This window comes from Carassius carassius, chromosome 8, assembly GCF_963082965.1.
Source record: "Carassius carassius chromosome 8, fCarCar2.1, whole genome shotgun sequence".
Classification (NCBI taxonomy): Eukaryota; Metazoa; Chordata; class Actinopteri; order Cypriniformes; family Cyprinidae; genus Carassius; species Carassius carassius.
The window spans coordinates 22,978,812-23,005,449 of NC_081762.1; the positions used below are offsets into that span (position 1 = coordinate 22,978,812).

The 26,638-nt window shown below is 38.5% G+C and overlaps 1 protein-coding gene and 1 long non-coding RNA gene across 4 annotated transcripts in view; one reads left to right on the top strand and one right to left on the bottom strand.

Moving 5' to 3' along the window:
- Positions 1-26,638, bottom strand: part of LOC132145572 (uncharacterized) — a 229,446-nt gene that overhangs the window by 126,356 nt on the left and 76,452 nt on the right. The window lies entirely within an intron of this gene.
- Positions 1-26,638, top strand: part of LOC132145569 (gamma-aminobutyric acid type B receptor subunit 1-like) — a 131,232-nt gene that overhangs the window by 19,600 nt on the left and 84,994 nt on the right. Inside the window, exons 2-4 of one of the 3 annotated variants that reach the window (XM_059556692.1) lie at positions 20,991-21,074; positions 25,293-25,357; positions 25,971-26,109. In XM_059556692.1, coding sequence (XP_059412675.1) covers positions 20,999-21,074; positions 25,293-25,357; positions 25,971-26,109 — 280 coding nt within the window. In that variant the 5' untranslated portion in view covers positions 20,991-20,998. Of the gene's footprint in view, positions 1-20,696; positions 21,075-25,292; positions 25,358-25,970; positions 26,110-26,638 lie in introns of those variants that run through there. The other 2 variants (XM_059556690.1, XM_059556691.1) reach the window with 2 other exon arrangements.

Consider the following 26,638-nt stretch of genomic DNA (forward strand, 5'->3'; position numbering starts at 1 on the left):
GGGTTCATAGTTCAGTGGTGCCTGGGGCAGGGACGGGGGGCAAGTTCGGGAGTGAGTTTAGCTTCCTGACAGCCTGATGGATGAAGCTGTCCTTCAGTCTGCTGGTCCTGGCCTGGAGACTCCTCCCGGTGGCAGCAAACTGAAGAAGCTGTGTGACGTAGAGGGCTTTGCAAGTGAGACGGGTTCCATAAATCGAGCATTGCGTTAGTTCAGTCAGGCCACGTTAGTCACGCTTGCATCAGCTGACAGTCAGCTGTTCCTGACGTGTACCAATCCAGTCTTGACACCTATCACATACGGTCTATTTAAATTCCCATTCTTCAGTGTCTCTTCCATCGCATCGCTGCTTGCAATTAACTCCCTCCTCCAACCCCAACTCCACCAACTGATCCTGTAATCCGATCTAACTTTGTTCTTTCTTTACAGTCTCTTCATTGGAAGCAGTCTCTATCACATTTTGTTTACAACTCATGTAATTGTGAATTGTAATTATGTATGCTTATAATGGTTATGTTCTGTACCCCAGGGGGGGTTTGTCTTGCTGCTCTCCCCGCGCTGTCCAAGCATGGCTGCATGGACAGGCGTGTGGAGTGTTGCCCAGAACATAACCATACCGCCAACACTAACTGTATGCAATTATAATTGTCATAAATATACTTGACGGAAGTGGTCCTGATTGAAATGTCCTGGAGGGAGGGGAGAGAGACACTAATGTTCTTCTCAGCTGCTCTCTTTATGCATTGCAGAGTCTTTCGGCAGGATGCGCTGCAAGCGCCATACCACACAGTGATGCAGCTCATCAGGATGCTCTCGATGGTGCCTCTGTAGAAGGTGTACATGATGGGGGACGGGGCTTTGGCTCTTCTCAGTTTGCGGAGGAAGTAAATACGCTGCTGTGATTTCTTGGCCAGTGCTGCTGTGTTTTCAGTGCAGTAGAGGTCCTCTGTGATGTGCACACCCAGGAACTTGGTGCTGCTCACTCTCTCCAGTCGCACCGTTGATGGTCAGAGGAACATGCTGGGTGTATGTTCTCTTGAAGTCAACAACAATCTCCTTCGTCTTCTCCACGTTCAGAGAGAGATTGCTATCACTGCACCATCCGGCCAGGCGGCTCACTTTGCTTCTGTAGTTTGTCTCAAATTTGTTGCTAATGAGACCCACCACAATCGTGTCATCCGCAAACTTAATGAAGAGGTTGGAGTTGTGTGACGGTGTGCAGTCATGGGTCAGCAGAGTGAAGAGGAGGGGGCTCAACACACATCCTTGTGGGGCCCCAATGTTCAGTGTGGGTGCTGGATGTGTTGCTGCCGACCCTTACTGCCTGAGGTCTTCCAGTCAAAAAGTCCAACAGCCAGTTGCACAGCGAAGTGTCGAGCCCTAGCTGGTCCAGTTTGTAAATGAGCTGTTGAGGGATGATTTTGTTGAATGCTGAACTGAAGTCTATGAACAGCATTCTGATGTATGAGTCCTTTTTGTCCAGATGTGGAAGTGCTGAGTGGACGGCAGTGGCAATAGCATTATCGGTCGAGCAGCTGGACCGATATGCAAACTGGAAGGGGCCCAGGGAGGGGGGGAGGGCAGACTTGATGTGGTGCATGACTAGCTGTTCAAAGCACTTCATGAGGATGGGAGTAAGTACAGGACGGTAGTCATTGAAGCAGGATGAGGATGGCTTCTTTGGAACTGGAATGATGTTGGTAGTTTTGAAACATGTGGGAACAACAGCCTGACTAAGTGAGATGTTGAAAATGTCTGTGAAGACATCAGTCAGTTCTGCTGCACAGTCTCTCAGTACACGCCCAGGGATGTTGTCAGGACCCGGATCTTTGCGTGCATTGATCCTGCTGAAGGATCTCCTCACGCTGTCTGGAGTCAGCGTCATCACCTGGTCGCCGGGAGGAGGTGGAGTCTTCAGTGCAGTGGTGCTGTTTTGTTGCCCAAAGCGAGTGAAGAAGGTGTTCAGCTCATTCAGCAGAGAGATGTTGTTGTCACAGGTCCGTGGTGGGGGCTTGTAGACCGTAATGGTCTGTATCCCCTGCCACAGGCTCCTAGTGTCTCTGCTGTCACTGAATTGAAGGGCTATCCTCCTGGAGTACTGTCTCTTAGCCTCTCTGATGCCGCGGGACGGATTGGCCGTGGCTGTTCTCAGGCCCCCCCATCTCCAGCTCTGAAGGCAGCGTTCAGTGTCTTCAGGAGTCTGTAGACCTCCCCTGTCATCCACGGCTTCTGATTGGCTCGGGCAGTCATGGTTTTTGTGACTTTTACATCATCAATACACTTGTTGATGTAGGCAGTGACAGTCTCTGAGTACTCCTGGAGGTCAGTGGAGTTATTGTATGTGGCAGCCTGCTTGAACATGTTCTAGTCAATTGTGTCGAAGCAGTCTTGAAGAACCTCTGATGATCCTTCTGACCTCACTTGAATCTGTTTTTGAACTGATTTGGCGACTTTAATGAGCAGTCTGTATGCAGGCATTAGCCTGACAGTGATGTGGTCTGAGGCTCTGAGGTGGGGGAGGGGAGGGCTTTGTAAGCTCCTCTCAGTGTGGTGTAAACAAAGTCCAAAATGTTATTACCTCATGTTGGAAAGTTAACGTGTTGGTGTATTTTTGGAAACACACTCTTTAACTCAGCATGGTTGAAATCCCCAGCTATGATGAGAAAAGCATCAGGGTGTGCTGTCTGCTGCTCACTGATGTGCTGGTACCCATGCCACAAGACAAAACCAATAAAACCCATTACTAACGAGGCTTCTGTAGCTTCCAGTGGGCACATAATTACTGATAATAATGCCTTATACTGTATTTTTATGTGTTGCGTATCGCACTGCGTAAACATAAAACCATGCTACATATGCCTCGTTGGTAATGGGTTTTATTGGTTTTGTCTTGTGGCACGGGGACTCAGCATCACAGTATGGTAAGGGGCTTAACACTTCCGTCACACGCTTGAGGTATTCAGCCAATCACAACACACTGGATAGCTCGCCAATCAGCATACACCTCATTTTTCAGAACAATAAGCTTTGTACAAATTTATGCGTTTCAGAAAGGCGGAGCATAGAGGAGCAACAATAATGTACAGTATATGGAAAATAATGTGTTTTTCGAACCTTAAACCGCATTAACACATTTCATTACACCAAATACACAAAATAATGTTCTGTTTAACAATGCATATGACCACTTTAATGAAGCACTTTTGAATTGTGGTATAAAGTATGGTCCAGTTTGCAGGTTTTTCTGGCCAAGAATTGCCCACTTAGACAGGGAGAGACCATCTGACTGAATGACAGAATGACTTGGTGATCAGTCATGTCGTCCATCCACAAGTACAGAATATTTACCAAATTAATTGTTATATACAGTACAGTTCTTTGGATATCTAGATAATTGACGATCTGTTTTTCACGATGGCTGTCAAGGAAACAAAGTCCTTACTGGAGAGCTTTCTCTGGGGCTCATCTAGTTTTCCATATCTCCACTGACATTCAGGGCTGTAGAGGTCTTCTCTAGGTCCCGATCCACCATCTGGGCTGGATACGGCTTGATCCTGGTGACTGCAGTGACCGTCTAATCTGGATACAGACTGGATCTGGTGGCTACGGTGACCTCGGAATAAGAAAGAAATAGACTAATATTAGCGTAGATGCCATTCTTCTATTGATGTAACAAGTACATTGTGTGTTATTGGAAGTGTTCCCAGTTCCGGTTGACCTAATTAATGCAGCCTAACAATCCTTTAAAGGATTTTAATATTAGAAATGTGATAGTGTGTTAAGTGTGTTAAGTGTAAACCATGTTAAAGAGATGGGTCTTTAATATAGATTTAATCTAGACAGAGTGTCTGCCTCCCGAACAGTGTTTGGAAGATTATTCCAGAGTTTAAGCACGAAATAGGAAAAGTAACTGATTTTGATATTGTAGGTATTATCCAGTTTTTGAGAACACAGCAGACGTGGAGGACTATAATGCCATAAGAGCTCGCTCAAATACTGAGGTGCTAAACAATTCACAGTTTTATAAGTAATTAGCAAGATTTTAAAATCTAGACAATGTTAAATAGGGAGCCTGTGCAGAGTTGACAGAACCGGGCTAATATGGTCATACTTCCAGATTCTAATAAGAAGCTGCTGCATTTTTGACCAGCTGGCTTTTTTTTTTTTTAGTGTGCAGAACAACCACCAATAAAGTATTATGATAATCTAAACTTGAGGTCATGAACACATTAATTAATGTTTCTGCATTTGACATTGATAGCGTAAGTCATAATTTTGATATATTTTTGAGATAGAAAAATGTAGTTACAAATGCTAGAAACTTGGCTTTTAAATGAAAGATTGCTATCAAATAGCACACCTAGCTTCCTAACTGATGACGAAGAATTAACAGAGCAACCATCAAGTGTTAGACAGTGTTCTAGGTTATTTCATACAGAGGTTTTAGGTCCAAAAATTAACACATCTGTCTTTTCAGAATTTAGTAGTAAATATTACTCGTCATCCAGTTTTTTATATTGACTATGCATCCCATTCGTTTTTCAAATTTGTATGTTGTTTCGCCGGGCCGCAAAGAAATACAGAGCTGAATATCATCAGCGTAACGGTGAAAGCAAACATCTTGTTTCCTGAAGATATCTCCCAAAAGTAATATGTAAAGTGTGAAAAGTAATGGCCCTAGTACTGAGCCTTGAGGTACTCCATACTGCACTTGTGATCGATATGATACCTCTTCATTCACTGCTTTGAATTGATGGCAGTCAGATAGGTACAATTTGAACCAGGCTAATGCACTTCCACTAATGCCAACAAAGTTTTCTAGTCCATTCAAAAGAATTATCTGCAGCCAGCACTAACTCAGATAGGAAATCAGCAAATTATTTAAAGGTGCAATACATGATTGTCTTTAGAAACATTTTTTTGTTGATAGCAATCATTAAGTTAAGTGAGCAACATGTATTTATCTGTATTTATAAATTCTGTGGAAGGCATAGGACTAAGAAATGTTCATCCAATCAAAACGCTCAACCCAAGCATTTTAATTCGCTTTCCTACCTGCCTGTCAGCATATGTATTAGCATACCTCTGCGCACCCGGTTCGTGCAGACAGGATATGTCATCAGCGCGTTCATGCATGCCGTGCAGGCAGACCGAGAATGGCAGACAAACATCACCAACCCATTGATCCCTACACAGTGTTCAATGCTCCCTACTCTCTGAGCAGAGGAAATCCTTTTCAGTTTACTTCACTTCCATGCATTAATTCAAGGATTTGCGCTGCGCAGCATCTTTACACACAGATGAAACTAGCTAGAGAAGTGTGAAGTGTGCATGATGATTGGAATTGGGAACCACTGATGTAGCCTATTGTAGTAATGTTATCTCTGGTATTCTAGTCTGGTATTCTAGACACAGTCTGTGTATGTGAGCGTATATGCGTTCAGGGGGTGTGGCTTTGGACGGCGATTGCAGGAAGGGTGGGATGTTAGCTTTCAGTGCTATCAGGCTAAAGTTAGCATTTTCTAAGATCACCTACTGCACCTTTAATAAAGTCTGTTTGGTGCCCTGGTGGCCTGTATACAGTAGCCACAGTAGACAGTCATTGAGCAGACCGTAGGCGTGCCATCTGAGCCTGAGACTAAATGAAGAATAACCAGGATAACCATCTGTTCATCACAACCATTCTACGACAGCATGAACATTGACTGCCAACCATGACAGTATTTTCAGGCCCTTCTGACGTAAAGAATTGTAAGACACTTAATTTCTGCCTTTTTAAGGCAAAATTGCATGTGTCATTCATGGAAGTCAATCCCATTGTGATTATCTCAATGAAAAAAAAATCATAGAAGAAGCTTGACAAGTAGAGAGAAATGTTGGCTCATGTACTGAACATGGATTTCTATTTAAAAATAGAACTATATATATTTGTGTTTCATCTACATTAATGCTTAGTACTACACTGGGTCATAAGCTTAGCAACATGCTAACATCAGACTCTTTTAGAAAAGAGACACTATAGAGGGAAGGACACAGACAAATCACAGAAAATTTTGAATTTGAGACATCATAATACCAAATATATGTCAACAGTGGGATTGGAATACCGATCTTTAAATTGCAAATCATCTTTTTGATAGCAACTCTGACTGTAGCAAGCATTAGAACTGCATGAAGCATGAGAACTTTTTTTAAAGCACATTTCTTAGCATTCTTTGATTAAAAAGAGTAAGCCCTACTTATGGAAATTATCTACTTTGAAAGAATATACTCAAGTGCAAACTGAATGTAATATTTTTGGACACTTAACTGCATGTTAATTGCAATTAAATAAAAATTTAGATTATTAGATAAATGTAAATTAAAATGTAAATTAGATGTACATGTATATTCAATACAATTAGCCAAACCTTAAACTCATTTAAAGGAACACTCCACCCTTTTTTTGAAATAGGGCTTATTCACATTATTTCCTACATTTAGATAGGTGGGCAAATGCATTTTTGTGTCAGTGCATGTATTGTTTTAGTTTGACTGGGTCGGCGTTAGCTTAGCTTAGCACAATGAATGGAATCCTTTGTTGCCAGCTAGCATGGCCTGAGTAAAAGTGATCAAAAAAAAATTTAAAAACCCACCTAATTACTTCTTGTGGCCTGCGTATTCACAACGAGTACAAATAGCGATCCAGATTAACACTAGGCGATTTCCTAGGCAGATATTGACTTGGGACTATATTATGGGGAAGCACAGGCGAAGCACTGCTACTTCGGTGCAGAGATATCACGCAACACATGAAATCCCACGAATTCCGTCAACATAGCGGCGTGCAACGCGTCAAAAAAACAGAAGAAGAAGAACATACCGGCGTGACCTGCACCGAGTGTCTTCGCTTTTGGATGATTTATTTTGAGAAGTTACAGCAAACATGGTTATTACCTGCATAGCAAAAGGTTGTGAGAACAAGCAAAGGACATACACGAATGTAATGTTTCACAGAATTCCACCTAATGTGGAACTGAGAAATAAATGGCTAGCAGCTCTGGAGATCTGTAGTTCAACGCCTCTCAACAAAATAAAGCAGTATCGTGTTTGCGAAGAACATTTTGCACCAGAGGACTACTTTGAAAACACAGGAAGAACAAAGTGCACATGTAAGTTGTCTTTTATTTCTCTTCCTATATAACCTATATTGCCTGTGAAAACATCAACTCTATGTGAATACAGCTATAATATGGGTCGATCTATACATGCGTCATGATTAAAATAATCACTTACTCTGTGGAAAGCTGTCCATTTGGTCCATTCGTCGTGGGGCGTTTTTTCCAGTTCACTTTGTCACACCGGAAAAAAAATCGAGTACTGCAGAATGGATCAGCGCCGTGAAATCCTCTGTAGATGTGACACAACTTCGGGCACGCTCATCTTGATCTGACGTGTTGAGCCGGGTCATCAATGGCAAAAACATGTCCCACTCTCTACAGCATAGACACTCTATTTCCGTCGGCATAGATTGGCATATTCCCCCACATTCACACCACCAGTTCATGTTGGCTCTCATCACGAGCGATCGCAACCTCCTCCTCCTGTCGTTCTATTTCCAAAGCACGCAGCTCGTCTTCTGTAAACTCTGGTTCAAATAGGTATGGTTCTGGTTCTTGACTGTCTGAGAAGTCAACCTCTTCGTCTCTCTCAAAATCAGCCATGTTCATCGCCATTCGTGTACTGTAAGGAAAATAGCCAGGCAGCTACTATTCACGCCGGTATGTTGACGGAAGTCGTGGGATTTCATGTGTTGCGTGATATCTCTGCACCGAAGTAGCAGTGCTTCGCCTGTGCTTCCCCATAATATAGTCCCAAGTCAATATCTGCCTAGGAAATCGCCTAGTGTTAATCTGGATCGCTATTTGTACTCGTTGTGAATACGCAGGCCACAAGAAGTAATTAGGTGGGTTTTTTAAATTTTTTTGATCACTTTTACTCAGGCCATGCTAGCTGGCAACAAAGGATTCCATTCATTGTGCTAAGCTAAGCTAACGCCGACCCAGTCAAACTAAAACAATGCATGCACTGACGCAAAAATGCATTTGCCCACCTATCTAAATGTAGGAAATAATGTGAATAAGCCCTATTTCAAAAAACGGTGGAGTGTTCCTTTAAGTAGGATTTCAGAAGTAGTGCTGTGGTCCAAATAAGATATACTGAAGCATATTTGATTCTGCTAAAGTGAAACTATTGCAAGTTTACTTACATTTAAAGACCAATATTATTCAAAGATCATGCAGTCCTCATCAATTAAAACATATTTTAGGCTTAATATTTAAAAAAATTGCATTGCACACAACAAGTAGGCTTACTCCAAATTGTTACAGTTATGGACTTTTTGTGTTTTACCCTGTTTCAGTTCTCCTGCCTTGTTTTGATCCTTTGACCCAGATTTCCTAGTTGTCTTGATTATCTCATTCTGTTCACCTGTGTATCATTAATCTCATCTGCTCCTTTATTTTGTCTGAGACATATTTTCCCCAAGCCTCTGTCTGTCTTTATGTTTAGTGTGTGTGGTTGCATTCTCTCCTGGAGATATTGTGGTCTTATGTGTTTGAAGTTAGAATTAAAGGACTATTATTGTTACTCTGCACGTCTCTACTGCCACAATACCATAACAGAAATCAAGTTTAATTATAATTTTTAGCCTATATCAGTAAGTCTCAAACAATATGTAAGTAAACTAATAGATTTTAAATATACTAAGTATGAAATAAATGTATTTTAAATATTTTACTTTTTTACTAGGGTTCTATTGTCTTTAAAACTCTCTCAATGTACTGACAACCATATATTGTAAAATTAAATATACTTTAATGTAATTTCTATTAAAGCTTGTAAGTCATATTTAAACATATGTAATTACTAGGGGTGTCCCCGACTAAGGCTACGGTCACACTGCAGGGGTTAATGCTCAATTCCGATTTTTTGAAAAAATTAGATTTTTTTGCAAGGCCGTTCACATTTCCAATTAAATGCAACCTTTTGTGATCTCCTGTGTGAACGTGAAATGACCCAGAAGTGATCCGCATGCGCAGAAGAGTACTCAACGGCCAACGACGTCACTCGTTGTTTGCAGAAGTAGCCAAACATGGATGTCATAACAACAGTGTAGTCAACAGCGGAGCTCGTTTAGCAATATTAAAGTTATTTAAGCAGCATCGTCCGCCATGGTTGCTGTTTATCTTCTCATTCCCCCCTACTTCAACGCAGAATTATGATGTTTGTAGCGTATCAATGACGTACGGGTCGGATACATGTGACCTGGCCGTTCAGACGGAGGTCCATTTCAAAAGATCGGATACATATCGGATTTAGGACCACATACCCAAGTGGCCTGGGTCGCATTTGAAAAGATCAGATCTGTGTCGTTCAGACTGTCATGAAAAGATCAGATACAGGTCGCATAGGGGCAAAAAAATCGGAATTGGGTTGTTTCAGCCTGCAGTGTGAACGTAGCCTAAGGATTTTCATAGTCAAATTGGAATTTTCGAATCTTGCCGATATTCGACTGATAATTGAATCATATGTTTGGGGCCGGGGCAAAATACATTGAGTCAAGTCAGACATTCGGCAGCCGTAATTACTGATGTTAACACACAGGGACAATGTGTAGCAAATGCCTTGCAGATTCAAACGGGGTGAATAATGTTTTTATGTTTTGATTAAAAGATAGTTAACACTAAACGTCAGCGAAACCCTAACAATTCACAGTTTCTACAATAGTGCTCTCATTATAAAGTTAGCCTATATGACAGTAGTTATTAATGTTCTGCATTTCTGTTTTGAGCTACGCGAGCTGAAGATGACCAGTAGAGTGAGCATTTGATAGCAAGTTTTTAATCAATGGGATTAAACTCATAATTTAATGAACTCCTTTTGTGGACACATTCTTCACTAAACAATGTGCAACACGGCAGCTAAACTCTAAAAATTCACAGCGTTTTATTATAATGGTGTTCTCATTATAATGGTATGGGTGTGACAGTCCAGTCATACGTAGTTATTAATATTCTGCATTGATGTTTGTCCTGCTCGTGCTGCGCGCTGAAGAGATATCACAGTAGTACTACAATGAAGCACTTGACTCAAAATCAAAAGCATCTTATATCAGGTATATAATATATTCACAATATATATACACCGGCTGAAATGTTTTGAAATCACTTGAACCCTAACTGTTCGAAAAAATTCAGACTCTGCCTGTGTCAGTTTGAGTCTTGGTAAAGTTTTAAATCCCTGCCACCAAGATGATCCTCTGTCGGTCAAGGATTATGGAAAGTGAAACATAAATCTATAGTGGTGGTTGGATTTATTCACGCACTTTAAAATATTTATTTGAAGCTTCTTTCTTTTCAGATTCTTATTCATGGCTTTATCATAATAGGCTGCATATTAACTTATTGGGAGAAAACCGCAAGTTCTATGTGAAATCAGACATTTGAGCGCTCACATATAGTCATAATGGCATAATGATAACAGCCCATGAATATTTGACTGTGAGATTGGTAGTCGAATCAGGCTCCTCGAATAGAAGCATCGAATCGTCGACTATTTGGGGTCACCCCTAGTAATTACACATTTGTAATGATTAAGATGAGATTTAGAACATTTAGCATGTTTATAAAAACACTGTTTAAAAAATGTACTTTAAAGTAAAACTACTTTTTTATTTGAAACAAATGATTGAAACAAAATTTAAGTAGGCAATATCTGTGTATTCACATGCACAGAAAATAGCATTTCAGAGGTGTCACCAAGATGGCTGCTAGGTAAACATGGATCGACTCTCACATGTAAGGATCACTATTTCTCGTGGTGCACATGTCAAGCTGTCTATGTAGAACATTCAGTCCAGTCAATCACAAAGCTAATGTAAATGACAGTTAGGATGCCTTAGAAGGAAGAGCTTATGTAGACAGTAGACAGCACTGTAGATTGTGTTTTCTATGCATGATAGCACATTATAGAAACTCCTGTTGAAATTTCAGGTTGCAGATTTTGTTGAATAAATGTATTATCAGAAATGTCCGAGAGATGTAGAAGGAAAGTGGGACACTGTCACGTCCCTGCGTTAATATGTGTGTGGTGTTGTGAGGCTCTAGGCTTTAGTCTTTTATGAGACACACTGTCAATAAGCCGTCTGTTACACCTCACACTCATGCCTCATGGCATTGATTGAGGAATTACAACGCTGCATCTTCTCTCTCTCTCTTTGCTGTTGGTGGCCTGCATGTCTGATCTCTGTATGCGTGTATCACAGCATGGGTTTGCATGTGTCCTGTTTCACTCGTGTCTTGTTTCACTCGTGAGACTCGATGGGAATCAGTGTATGTTTTTGTCTCACTGTTTCCTTGTGATTTTCCAAGTGTCCTTGTGATTTGTCTCTCCAAGGTTTTTCTTTTCTGTTTTTGTTCTATGTGAGCTGCACCATGTGTCTTGAAGCAGATTTTTCCCTCGACCATCTTAGTCATACTGTACTTTAAATTTTATGATGACTCAGTCAGTAGGTTTCTAAAAATACACCTGCATGCTATAGGTTTGTGATAGTATATTATTTACTTTAATTACGTGCTCTCAATGTTTATTTCATACAGAAAACAAATGTCAGGGGACTTGAGCTCAAAGAAATAAGCACTCGGTCATAATTTTTAGAAAATCTAAGTGTAAATTTAAATGTTAGACCTTCATATGGTTTAGCATTCTTTATGAATTTAGAGCAATGTATTGCTGTTCAGCAATTTCTGAATAAACTATTTAAATTAGTTCACACATTTTTAAGTTTACATTTATATATATATATATATATATTTAGCTTTAATTCCATCATTTTTAATCATTTTAATTTTAGTTAAATAATAACAATCCTGGAACCTGTGGGCTTTGGCATCATCATTGTGTCAAACCGTGTACATGCGTCATGTTTAAATATATTTGTGACTACATATGGCATTTTTTGGAGCTTGGCCTTTGCTTTCATTTCCATCTCTTGTTTTGTTCCATAGAAGAAAGTGATACCAATTTTTTTTTTTTACTTCATGAATGTGAGTAAATGACAGAATATTCACTTTTTGGGATATTTTTTAAATATTCTTTGGGAAACCTGATGAGTACATACTAGAAACCCATCCCGTGGGCCAGTGTCTGATGCACAGCATTCACTTGTGCCCTACTTAGCCAGTTTTTGTTTTTTTACAGCAGGCACATATGGCATGTTTCTGTATGGTAAGATCATACAAAAGATGAGAACTTACCAGAGCACTTGTTTTTGTGTGTGTATAGTGGGGTTGTGAGGACATCACAATCTATTTGCACATGTACTATAGATCCAGGTCCAGGACGGATGGATACATCAGCAAGGCTTCTCTCTCACCCAATAATTATTGACTGTGTTATGTGCTGTGGCTTATTGGCTTCACGTTCTGCCAGCTTGAATTACATCCCTCAATGTCTGGTCATGTACTCCACCAGACAAGCTTCCAAACTCAGACTCATACTCACACTCTTGTGATTTTGGAGGAATTATAATTGACGTCTTTGAACTTCCATTTGAATCCTGCAGATTTTGGTGCATATGAGGAAGGAGGCTTACGCTGAGAAGCATCATGGAATAAAGAGTTTACCTTACTTTGTTTGGTTTTATGACCATACATAGCAGAATTGCTCCAGAGAATATGTGTCTTTGTTAAAAGGCTCACACACACTCCTGTCCTGGCAGTCCGTGCTCCTCCCACCCAGATTTACATCAGTCAGGTTGTCAGGCCTTCATTGCCCTTATCAGTTAGCGAACAGGTCGATGGCGAGGAGGAGGTCAGTGACTGTTTTCCATCACTCATTGCGCATTTCACAAGGAGGTGACAGCAGACAGTGTGCTGCAGCAACACTGGGGAGCGACCGTTGCTAACTAATATCTGTTTCCAAAACGGTCATCCCCATGAGAGGCATTTGATGATGCTCTATTTGTTTTTAGACCTTTGTACTATTTCTACAAAGTGTAATTGGTGCTTTCTAAGGCTTTCATCAATATTACTGTTGCTCATAGATGAACCTGTTCAGTGCTAACCCAGCTTTCAGCAGATTCTGTAGATTTTGTTGGTCATTATGAAACAAAGTCCAACCCCAAACCTCAGTGTAGACAGTGTTGGGGAAAGTTACTTTTGAAAGCAATTAATGTATTACACTATTGCGTTCCATATGTATGTTACGTTTTTATGTATTTTGCTAATTTCATTGTATTGCAACTTGTTTCCATTATGTTGTGCTAATTTCATGTGTTGTGGCTTGTTTTTGATATGTTGTGACTTGTTTTTGTTGTGTTGTGGCTAGTTTCCATCGTGTTGTGCCAATTTTGTTTTGTTGTGGCATGTTTTCAATGCGTTGTGCTAATTTTATTGTGTTGTGACTTTGTTTTTGTTGTGTTGTGGCTTGTTCTTGATATGCTGTGCTAATTTTGTTGTGTTGCAAATTGTTTTTGTTGTGCTGTGGCTTGTTTGTGATATGCTGTGCTAATTTCATTGTTGTGACTTGTTTTTGTTGTAATATTGCTTATTTCCATCGTGTTGTGCCAATTTTGTTGTTTTGTGGCATGTTTGCAATGCGTTGTGCTAATTTCATTGTGTCATGATTTGTTTTTGATGTGTTGTGGCTTGTTTTTGAAATGCTGTGCTAATTTTGTTGTGTTGTGACTTGTTTTCATTGTGTTGCTACTTGTTTTTGATGTGTTGTGGCTTGTTTTTGAAATGGTGTGCTAATTTTTTGTGTTGCGACTTGTTTTCATTGTGTTTCTACTTGTTTTTGTTGTGTTGTGGCTTGTTTTTGATACACTGTGCTAATTTAGTTGTTGTGACTTGTTTTTGTTGTGTTGTGGCTTTATTCCATCATGTTGTGCCAGTTTTGTTGTTTTGTGGCATGCTTTCAATGCCTTGTGGTTATTTCATTGTGTTGCGACTTGTTTTTATTGTGTTGTGGCTTGTTTCCATCGTGTTGTGCCAATTTTGTTGTGTTGTGGAGATTTCATTCATCTGAATTTTTAAGGCAAGTCTACATGTAACTGGGGAATAAATCATGCTTCTTACTCGCCAGCTATATTGGTGCCATGACCCAAGGAGTGAGGTTTACGGAAGTGAGTGTATTGTAGACCAGCTGGTAAGCGCCGTGCAGATAAATATAATTCCCTTGCACTCAAGAGGCACCCTAGACACTAGAGGCTGTGGTCTTTAGCATCCTTGTTTGCCATAAGGGAGAGACACAAACCATAACCTGCTGGCTGGTTTCAGAGCAGTTGTGGGCACTTTTCAGCTAAATTATTCACCCAGCTAAGCACTTGCCTGGCCAGGCTGGGATCTGCAAACAACAGCAAACCAGCTTCAGTTTTTTTTTTTTTTTCTTTTTTTTTTTTTTTTCAGCAAGTTATCTAGAGACCAGAATATCACAGACCTACAGGCCCAGGTGTACTTAATTTTCTGCATTCCGCTCTTTCTCACTCACAGCTGAGCACACAAGCCTTTACTCCATTGGCCGAGAAAGGGTGAATACACTCTTTGTTTTAAAGTGGTCAAATCACTTTCAAATTCACTACTATTGGCACAAGTCCGGACACAACAATCAGGCTCTACACAGATGTGTTCATGGACATCAGCAGAATGTGCTGAAGGCGAAAATTACGTCCCACAGACTGGAACATGAACAAGGGAAGTATACTTTAGGGTGGAATCTTTTAACTTGGACCAGGAAGCGCTTCCACCTACAAACCACCCAAAATGTCCTAGATACCACCTAGAACCCCCTAGTAATTGCATAGTAATGTGCTAAAAAACACTCAGAACACTTTAGCTACTGAAAAGCTACACCCAAGCATGACGATAGCCAGTTTTACACTGGAAAACACAGCTTACACATACTTTAGATGATGTAAAAATATTAGTGCTGTCAAAATGAGCAAGTTAACACATGCAATTAATTATTCAGTTTAACTCCATTAAAAATATTTTAGAGTTGGCCACCCATACTTACAACTGCTGCTTCTGTCTCTTTTTTCTTGACAATAATTGCGTTTATTTTGAGATAGGAAACATCTTTATGACCCACATCAAACAGGAGACTTGCAGTTCAGACTTGCTTTCATGACTTGAAGACATGCATTTCAGCTTTACCTCAGCACCGGGCAATAGTCAAACGAGTGAGGGAATAAGGTAAAGGTAACAAGGAGCTTCAGTAGAACATCACTGAACTGCAATCAGATGAGATGTGGTCAGTAAAAAAAAAATTTCCTGTCAAATATCAGCACACTGTATATAAAGCACAGAAGAAACTACAAGCGAGCAATATCATAGTTATGTCGTCAGTTAAAGGTATAGTTCACCCAAAAATGAAAATTCTGTCATCATTTACTTCCATAGTAGGAAAAAAAATACTATGGAAGTCAATGGCAACCGCCAAATGTTTGATTACCAGCAACCTTCAAAATATCTTCTTTTATGTTCAACATAAGAAAGCAACTCTTACAGGTTTGTAATAACATGAGGGTGAGTAAATGATGACAGAATTTTCATTTTTGGGTGAACTATCCTTTTAAGTCATGTATTTACCAAAAGACAATTAACTGCCTGCAGTTATAAAAAGATGCCAATAAACAAATATTAAAAATATACTGCCTTTGTTGTTTCTACATTAATTTAAAAATTGCATGTGAAATTATTGCAATATGAAAGTATATTTAAAAACTTTAATGTTAGGTTGGATTAATAACGTGATAGCACAAAAAAAATAAAAATACTTTAATCTGATCACACTGAACAATTACAGCCAGTGTCAATGCTGCTAAACAAAAACTGTGCAAAAATTATACCTTTAGTAGTTCAGCTTAGAAAGACAATGTTGTACCTTAAATCAGTGGTTCCCAACCATGGTCCTGGAAGCACCCCAACACTGCATGTTTTGCATGTCTCCTTAATCAAACACACCTGATTCAGGACATTACAACAGCACATTAGTAGAGACTCCAAGATCAGAAATTGGTGTATCAGAGAAAGGAGACATGCAAAATGTGCAGTGTTGGGGTGCCTCCAGGACCAGAGCTGGGAATAACTGCCTTAAATGTTCATAACAGTGCTTTAAAGGGATAGTTCATCATTTACGCACACTCAAGTTCTAAACCTGTATACATTTCTTTCTTCTGCTGAACATCAAAGAAGATATTTCAAAGAATATTAAAAACCAAACAGTTGACAGTGTTTTTCCTTAGTATGGAAGTCAATGTCTATGGGCGAACTATTCCTTTAAGAATGAATATTACTGCTCATAGATACTACTATGCACCTTTAAGAGGTACAAAGTTGTCCTTTTATTGGTTCTGACCCAGGGATTAGCTGTCGTATGCACAAAAGGTACAATTTTGGTAATTATTTCTGACAGTGTAAGCCCTGCCCTTTTTAGGTCCCACATTTCATGCTAATTTAAGTGCTTATACTATTTCTATGGTGGGTAATATTAGCTGCACAGGTGCAACCGCTAATCCACACATTCACGCTGGATGAGGCCCTGATGAGACACTGCGGTGAAACCGTCGAGTTCACTCATCACCTCTGCAGTCAGATGGCTGAGAGGGTTCGTTTACAGAGGCGTGGGGGAGACAGTGTGTCACCAGGGGTTAAAACATCAAGAAAGTCTGACAGCAGTCAAAGAGCAAACTGAAGGAGGGTACATGAATGGTTGCTTGGCAACAGAATTAGGCAGTTTTCAGCTTTGGTTTCCAGTCAGAAAGAGACGTGCTTTGCTTTCGGTGTCCATATAGAGATTGTCACCTGTCATTTACCAAGTGAATGTGCATGAATGTGTGCGCGCCAGGGCCATATCCACCATAATCAAAAGCAATGGGGACGTTTCCACCCCAGTTTTTAAATTAGTAGGCAAACAGTATGTCTCTCTCAATGGCCAATACCTAAAATGGTACCTACCTAGGCTTGAAAATGTAGTATTTGTAAGATGGTGTAAAAAAAAATGTGTAGAGTTATGACAGCGATTTCAGAGCAGTGCAATGCAATCAGGCTGCGTATAATGAGTGTATGGTGTGAGAAACCGTTTGAGTGAAAGATTTGTTGTTTTCATGAGACAAGCCAGTTAGAAAGATGGAGGGGGAAAAGATTGAGAGTAATTGTTCTGTAGAGATATAAAAGAAGACTGAACAGTGAGGAAGGAGAAAAACAGCAGTGATTTTGGAAGGACACAATAAAAGAAACAGCTGGCCTGGAAAAAAAAGCAAACCTGAGAGAGAGAATGTGTTAGAAAGAGGAGGAGAGAGATGAGAAAGAGCTTGCTACCACATGGTCAGTTTTACACCTCAGGTGGAGCCCTGTCTTCAGATTGTGTGTGTGTGTGTGTACATTCACCCTGCACTGCAAGTGCTTTTCATTAGCTTCATTTTCACATAACAAAGCAGCAGTCACAATCTCATCTTCACTGTAGCTAGCATCAGAGCCCCTCTCTGTTAACAGCTGTCCAAAACCTAGCAAGCAGTCTACCTAGGCATGACAATTGTTTCAAAATGTAGGCAGCAATATTATGCCTCATTTTGAGACTGTCCCATATACTGCCAAATAAAATACAGTGTCAAGGTCCAGAAAAGTATTAAAGACATCGTCAAAATAGTCCATCTGCCACCAGGAGTTCAACCGTAACATTATGTAGCGATGAGAACACTTCTTGTACACGAAAACATTACATCCTTGTGGTGTTGTGGAATAATTACAAAATGTTAATTTTTGGGTGGAGTATCCCTTTAACACCCATACACCTTTGCTAATGGGTAGCTTATTATGCATGCAGTTTTAATGAGATGAAATTTCATGGGCATGCATCAACTACCCATACATGCATCTGTGTATGTAAATAAGCAATGTTTAGGTTCATCCAATGGGGCCATTGTTTTAAAACCAACATTGATTTACAGTGCTGCATATCATAAACTATTTTTAACTTAACATAGAATCTTAAAAATGATATGCTCATCGTGTGAGACATGCTGTAATGGACAGAAATCTTTGCCTATTCCAGATTTACCACAGAAAAACAATTAGTGCAGACAAAACACAAGAACATGTCCTGTGTGCACAGCCCTTCAGAAGACAGCTGCCAGTGTAAGTAGTAGACAGCAAGGCACAAGGCACCATGCTAGCTTTTTTTCTGTTAACTCCATATGTTCAGTGCATTCATGAAAATCTTTCCTTGTGCTGCCTGAACCCGCTAAAGTTAATCCTAACCTGCCTTTCATGCAAAGACCGTCTTTACAGCGCTCTGCGCTCCCACGACGGAAAGCCTTGTCTGCTTGTATAGTGTGGGAAGAAATGTGTTATGGCTCATATACTCGTTCATACTCCTTTGAGAACAGTTAGAAGCCATGAATAATCTGTAGAAATTGCTTCCATTGTGATTACAACACAGGAAGTGTAAAGCGTTACGGTGGAGTTGAGTTTTCCTGCTTTGCTACCTGTATTTCAAATTAGCATATCATTTGGGTGAAATTAATTTATGTAGATTAGTCCTGGTTGATTGTTGGCTGTCTAATCAGATTGTGATTGAATGGGAACATTTGTGTGTGCTGGCTCCAATTCGTTGTACGAAGCCGGTGGTTTACGTGCTCTACGTCCCAGATTTATCTCTCTGTGGATTTTCAGCTCTTTGAAGCACGTTTCTCTTTTGCTTCCCTGCAATTCCACACTCATTATAGGGACTTATGAACATGCCCTGCTATTACATCTTGCTTTCAATATTCCCTTCAGTGTTGTCAACAGGGTTCAAAATGAACACTAACCAAGCTCCAACTGCAAGAAAAATTCAGCTTTAATGGGTTACTCGCCAGGTTTTATATTTGTTAATATGAATGAACACAAAATTACAAATTCATTGCTGGAAGATTTTCTTAATTCATCCACATTTCAGACACCATATGTCTAGTTATTTTGTCTTTTTTGCTGAATGGTAATCAGAATCAACCGTCATGCACATCAGAGCACAGCAGTGGGTTTTTGTTCCTGAATGAATCAGAGTGGTTTTTAATGTCAGATCTGCGTTCGCTGGCTGGCGCTTGAGTCAGTGATTCATTGACTCATGTATAAAGGCAGTCAATTAGTTCATGAATGTGTCTGTGTTTTTGAACAAATCAATTAAGTGAATGATTCACCGACTCACTCTTAAAGACAGACATTTGTTTAAATCCAGAAAAAGGTACAGGTAAATGAGACACTTGAATCAGTTATTCAATATCTTAATCATAAAGACAGTCGCTTGTTTTTAAATTAAATTAAGTGCAGGATTAATTGACTCAAACATATTAAGCGAAAGATTCATTGACTCATGGAGACAATAACTACGTTCCAAATGATGCACTATACACTATATGTACTCATACACTATGTACTCAACCATGCAGTGTATGAATTTATATTCAGTCATTAATAATCTGAATCTGATAGCCCCTCCCCCTTCGTGATGTAATCCACTTGTTAAGTCGTAACTAAAGAATGCTGATTCCGTGTTCAAGCCTCTACTCGTTTCACTTGAGAATACCATCTCAACAGCCATTCTTGAGCACTATTTATACAGATTACTTACAAAGTGCACTACAATCTATGTGTTCACTGTTTTTTTTTTAAGTGCATCATCCGATTATTTAAAGTGCACTTTTTCTTTTTGAAATTTTCAGTGAGAAAGCACTGAACACACTATTTATACTAAAAAATGTCATAGAACAGTGCGTAAGTATGTGATTTGGGATGCACTTAGTGACTTTTTATATCCAGAATAAATCAATGTTGTTAAATGTGTCAGCTCAGCTAGTGGACTCATATAGTCACCTGCTTGTGCCTGAATGAATTTGTGTTGTTTAATGAGTCAGTTGAGTCAATCATTCAATAACTTACTCGTAAAGATAGTAGCTTATTTCATCCCTGAATACACAAGTGTTTTTAAACAAATTAAGTGAAAGATACATTGACTCATCCATTTCATTCCTGACTGAATCAATCCGTTGAGTTAATAATTCAGTAAAATACATTTGCTTCTTTTATTTCTGAATAAATCAGCATTGTTAAATTAATTTATAGAATTTTAAATGATCTAATGATTCACTCATCAAGACAGTCCCTTGTATTGTTCCTGAATGACTCTGTGTTATCGAATTAATCAGTTAAGTATAGGGTTACAAAAAGGTGGAAAATTTCCAGTAAATTTCAGAAACATTCCAGGATGTTTTGGAATTTTCCACGGATTTTTGGAAAGTTTCCAGAAGTTTTCCAGCCCTTTGCAACCCTAGTTGAGTATCAGTTCATATATAGAAAGAACAACCCCCCCCCCTCACAAAAAAAGCCACTCAGCCAATCATATTCAAGGATCAAGTGTATACTGTATATGTATCTCATTTGTTATACATACTCTGCTACAAGTAAAATGAGACCCTTGTTATCAAAAACAACACCAATATATGCACAAAACCCATTGACTGAAACAACAGCTATCATTCATCTTGTCCTCCCCCATCTACACACACTGTGATGCTCGTTGGTGCGTCTGAGTCAGAAAGCAGCTAGGCGGAAAGGGAATATTGATGGGGACGGCTAGGCAGTGCTCGCACCTTGATGCAGATATTAAGCAGATCTGTAGGCTGAGTAAGGGAAGGCACCCTGCCGTGAGTGACTCATTTGCTCAGTTGTGGTAGACTAACTGTGAATCTCGAAGAGGAGATCAGCCGTTCAGAGATTTCAAAAGGGCCGTCTGTCCGCAAGTGCCGTTTCTGATCTGTTCCTCGCCGCCCTTCTGTTTCATTCCTCACCCCATGCCTTCTTCTCTCCCCTCTCACGCTCATCTCATAACAACTTAAACAATCACTCTCCACCCTCTGTTTTCACACTCAGTCATTCCTCCTCTGATAATGCCTCTCTCTTTCTCTCAATCTGCAGGTGGAAGAATGGCCCTCTTGTTTATTCTGTGGCTTCTCCTCTGGACATTTTCCCTCGCCCTGGCCTCACGTAATACGACCGCAGGTAATGGAAAGAGCTGAAGCCTGTGTATGATAGCTTTGGTTTGTTCTGTATGTGTGTGTTCTTATAATATGTGGATTTATTTAACTTTTTAATCAATGCTTATTTCATTTGCATTTATAGTTTTCATTTGTTTCATTTTGCAATTCATATTACAAATCAAAAATTAAGTTTTGATATATTTACGGTACGAAATTTACAAAATATCTTTTTGGAACATGATCTTTACTTAATATCCTAAAGATTTTTGGCATGAAAGAAAAATGTATAATTTTGACCCATACATTGTATTGTTGGCTATTGCTACAAATATACCGTGCTAGTGCTACTTATGACGTCCACTCAGTAATATGTTGTTGCCTTTCAGGGTTGCCAGGTGTATGTAACAAAACCATTCTGGTGGAAAATGGCTATCAAAATTGCATTAAAATCATTCCAAATTCACTTTCTTCCATTCTAAATTCTCCATTTCCTTCACTTCAATCCATGGGTAAAATAAACCCTGTGGCAGCAGTATAAAAGTAACCTAATTCATCAGGAAAACCACATACTTGGTAACATTGTGTGCATTGCACTGTCCAATATGGTTTTATACTTATACTGACACCTAATGGTGTGGATGTATCACTAAAAGCATGTTTTTGGTTTGGTCACTGTTAAAATTAGCAGTCAGCTATTATTTATAAAGTTATTTATTTAGTTTGGTCATGTGGTTAAAAAATAGCCTCCATAAGTGTCCCACTCCATGTAAAATAAAACAGCTTTTATTACAGTACTAATATGACTTCATATCAAAGCAATTTTAGTATTGTTTATATATTATATGTGACCCTGTACCACAAAACCAGTCTTAAGTCGCTGGGGTATATTTTTATCAATGGCCAAAAAAACATTGTATGGGTCAAAATGATCAACTTTTTCTTTTATGCCAAAAGTCATTAGGATATTAAGTAAAGATCATGTTCCATGAACATATTTTGTAAATTTCCTACCGTAAATATATAAAAACTTAATTTTTGATTAGTAATTGCTAAGTACTTCATTTTGCACCCTCAGATTTTCAAATAGCTGTATCTTGGCCAAATATTGTCCGATCCTTACAAACCATACATCAATAGAAAGCTTATTTATTCAGCTTTCTGATGATGTATAAATATCAATTTTGAAAAATTTACACTTAAGACTTAAGGTTTTGTGGTCTAGGTTCACATATTGGTTATATGTTTTAGTATTTGTTAATATAATATATAAACTTCTTTATAAAACGTTTCAGTTTGTTTTCTCTATCTTTTAACTAACAAGCCATAGTGCGTTTTATATTATTGAAGACACTTTCAGTTTGAGGAAGTTCCCATTTAAAAAGACTGAAACTAATAATTTAAAATAATAAAGTTGCACTACAAGTCATTCTTATCCATCAGTTTGACTGAATGAGCTATGTTCTATTTTTTAGACTGCAGAAGAATAATGTAATGCTTGGTATTTTAATGTGACATGATATAACAAGAATGTCTATGGCAAGAACTCTTTTCACTCCGCTGCATTCTTTTCCTCCTGATTTTTCATTTTGCAATTCTGCTGTAACAGCATGAAAAAATACATCATATACTGTGCATTTGTGGTCTGCTTTCCTGATTTAATTAACAATATAAACCATGAATAATTAATTGGAATGTATTAAGAAAATATATTTTTCTCTACAAATTCTAGGTTTGTTTTCTCACTGATGCTTTCAAATCATTACTTAATATAGACATATATTACTACAGTCAAATTTAATCCAAGTCCAAACTATTGCTACAGAAATAAGCAAGCTTTTTTGGTTTTATGGCATGTTGTAATTTGTTAACGTTTTGCACTTTAAAATGTTCTTTTAATGATCAATTTTTGAAGGGTGAGTAAAGTAATGTCACCTCATTGTAGCCAGTTTTTGAAAATGCTTATTGCTTTCATTGAGCGAATCTTTCACTGATTGTTTACAGTTTAATGGAAGTTACCTCCCACATTTTTTAGGTCGTGGTCGTGCTTTATGTTTGTTGTTGCATGCAGCCTTCAAGGACAATAGAAAGCAAGATGTATCATCTATTTACTGTTTTTGCAGGATTGTGTGGCATGCATTTATTTTTCTCATTCACATTAATTTACAATAGATGCAACATTTAGTATGGCTTATCTAATTTTATACATTTCAGTGCAGTGTTTCCAGTATTTTTATAAAAATTAAAACGGTTCTGTTTTTTTTGTGTACTATAAAATATACTAATAGATGGGAATTAGAATGAGCTTTTATTTTAATATTTTCATTTTAGATTAGTCTTTTTTATGCTTTGGATATTTTTAATCATTTTGGTTTTATTTCTATCTAGCTTCAACTTTTTTTTCAATTTATATTTCATTTTATTTCAGCTTTATTTCAGTTAATGAAATGACATTTAATAGCTTTCGTTTAAGTTGACAGCACTTCTCGATCCCCAGCTTTAATTGTGTGTGTGTGAGCATTTGTCCGTTTGTATGTGCATCTCTTTGTTTTTATTTGTTTGTGTTTGCTTGGCAGTGTGTTGATATTCCAGGTGTGTAAAAAGGTCTTATTCACTGGTCACATCAGTCAGCATCTAGAATTGAATTTTTTCTCACGTCTCCTCCATCCAGCTCTAATTGCATCCTTCCTATCTCAGATATTACAAGCTTAGCTAGTCTGTTTTGCCTGAGCTGAACGACTAATGAAACACAATATCAACACTATTAGATGTCTGACAGCTATAATAAGTACATAAATCCTCACGTATATAATCCTCCCATGCATAATTGTCCCATTCTATGGCCTGTTGAACAGCAATAAGAGCCTGTGGAGTATCTCTTTTCACAGTGTATCTCCTGATCTGTCATTATAGGTCAGGCACATACACTCCGCAAAGTTTAGATTACTGAACAAGGCAATAACTATTCCCATTGAAAAATTGAAATCAACTGTTTAACCTGATTTGTCATTTTGTTTTAGTATGTACTTTTATTAGTTATATTAATATTTCTAGATTAAGTATTTAGATTTAAATGATTTCTATTGCAGTTAGTAGTTTTTATGTATTTCTTGTTAGTAATTTAATTCAAACTATTCAAACTTATTTCAGTTTATGCATATGTTAACTTTTTTTTTTAAAATCTAATAATGACATTTTTTATTTTATTTTAGCTTTATTTCCTTTAACAAAAATGTTTGAATACTTTAAGATAAGAATAATAACCTTGCTCTAAGAGAAGTTACATCTCAAAATGAATTCCCTTTAAATCCCACCTGGTTGTTGAAGACTAGTTGACCATCCTGACCTGTTCCACATACAGAACCGGATGAAGCATTCGGTCGAGGAGTGACAGCCATATTTAGCAGCAACGTGTACGTAGTCTTCTTAAAATACAGTGTGCAGTCACAAAATGCCAGAATACATGTTGTGTGTAGGTTTGGCATTTCAAACTACTCTCAAGTCTCTTCAAAACTGCAAAGAGCACGCCAGTGGCAGCATTTGATTTTTGATAATGCCGCTGGTGTTTTTGTGCCCAAAAATGCCCTTGCACACAAAACGACTGTAACACACACATGCACGTGTGAACACACAAGCTCACACAGTCCTGCTGGTCTGCCGTGCCCCTGGGCTCTGGGTTTGGAGATGACTGTAATTAGCTGCTGACCCTGTAGGTGAACCAGACTATAATAACAGGCTACAGCTACGCCGCTCTTTCATTCTGGCAGCAAATCCCCAGCAGAGCCGTGAGCCCAGGGGACACTCAGGCATTTACACAGATTAGAGGCATTAATGACTCAAATATAATGGAAAATTAGCACTCTTGAGTTTACTAGTACTATAGGGCCACATTCGTGGTTTGTGATTACAGTGTGCTCTGCTAATGAAGCCACTCTAAATGTAGTTCAATTAATTTTTTGTTTTGTGAAGTGGAGGATAATATATACATATAAAGCCACCCAGTTTCACTATAGTGGCAGGAATGGCGAGTTGAAGCTAGGATTAAACGACAACACAAGAGTTTCCATCATGGCTGTTCATGGACATCCTGAGTAACATGTTCAGAGAGAAGAGTGCGCCATCTAATGGACAAAATTTGAGATGAATGGTGGTAGCGTTTCTGTGAATGTGTTAGCATTATGTGTAAGGTATCTTTTAGAAAGCGTGATTATCTTTGATTATTTACAGTTTTTTTTTCCATTAGGTTGTGCTATCATTCGCCCGCCAAGAGATGGAGGGATCAGATACAGGGGTCTGACACAGGAACAGGTGTGAAGATTGAATTTATTAGTAACTTGCTGTATTAAACGTGTATATCTGTGTGAGTTTAGATGGACTACACTGCTGTTGAAAAATCTGACGTTTTTTAACGTTTTAAAAGAAGCTTCTTAAGCTCACCAAGGCTGCATTTATTTGATTTAAAATTGAGTAAAAACAGTAATATTGTGAAATATTATTAAAAAAATAAATAAAAATAAAAAGTTTTCATGTTAAATATATTTTCAAATGTAATGTGATCAAAGCTGAACATCCAGCATCATTACTCCAGCCTTCTTCAGTGTCACATGATCCTTCGGAAATCATTTTAATATGCTGATCTGCTGCTCAAGAAACATTTCTGATTATTAAAAAATACTGTTTGGCTGCTTGAAATTGTTATGGAAACATAAGATTTATTCAGGATTGTTTGTTGAATAGAAAGTGCAGCAAACCTTTTGCAACATTATAAATGTCTTTACTTTTGATTAGTTCGATACTAATGTTAGTAGTATGTATTTCCTTCTTTCAAATAAATAAATAATCTTACATCTATTTTTTGGATGGTAGTGTATGCATTAGCGGTTAAATTCATTGTAACTCTGCTCTCTGTGTCTGAATGCAGATCCGCAGTGTTCAGGTGTTGCCGGTGGATTATGAAATCGAGTATATCTGCAGAGGGAACAGAGTGATCGTGGGGCCAAAGGTCAGGAAGTGTCTCCCTGACGGCACATGGACTGACCTGAACCAGCGCAGCAAATGCTGTATGTTCTTCCCACTTTATTCCCTATCTGCAATGGTCTGAAATGTGCCTTGAGGGAAAGTGTATTGTTTCCACATATATTTTTCTAGCTTTTGACATTTATTTATTTATTTATTTTCTGTACTGTAACTTTACATGAAAGCCTGTTTAATCAAGTCATGTACACCCATCTTCACAAATAAAAATAATTAAAACGCTGCTTTAGGTCAGTGTTTTGATGCCATAACATGTTCGGCTGGGTGCATCATGTCTTGCAAGAGCACAAAAAAAAACAAAAAAAGAGGAAAGATTTAAGTCATGATGACCTGCTTGTACTAAAAGACATTACTTGTAAGAAATATAAAGTATTAGCTTTTAATACTAATACACCTTCTCTAGTAAGAATGAAATGTAATTTATCTCATTATTAGTTGAATTTATTCGTCGCTTTAATTTGGAAGAGATGTTAAAGGGCAGAGCGTTTAAAAGCAGAAAGCGCAATAGATCACACAAATATGTCACCAAAGCCTACCATCCTGTCATGCTGAGTG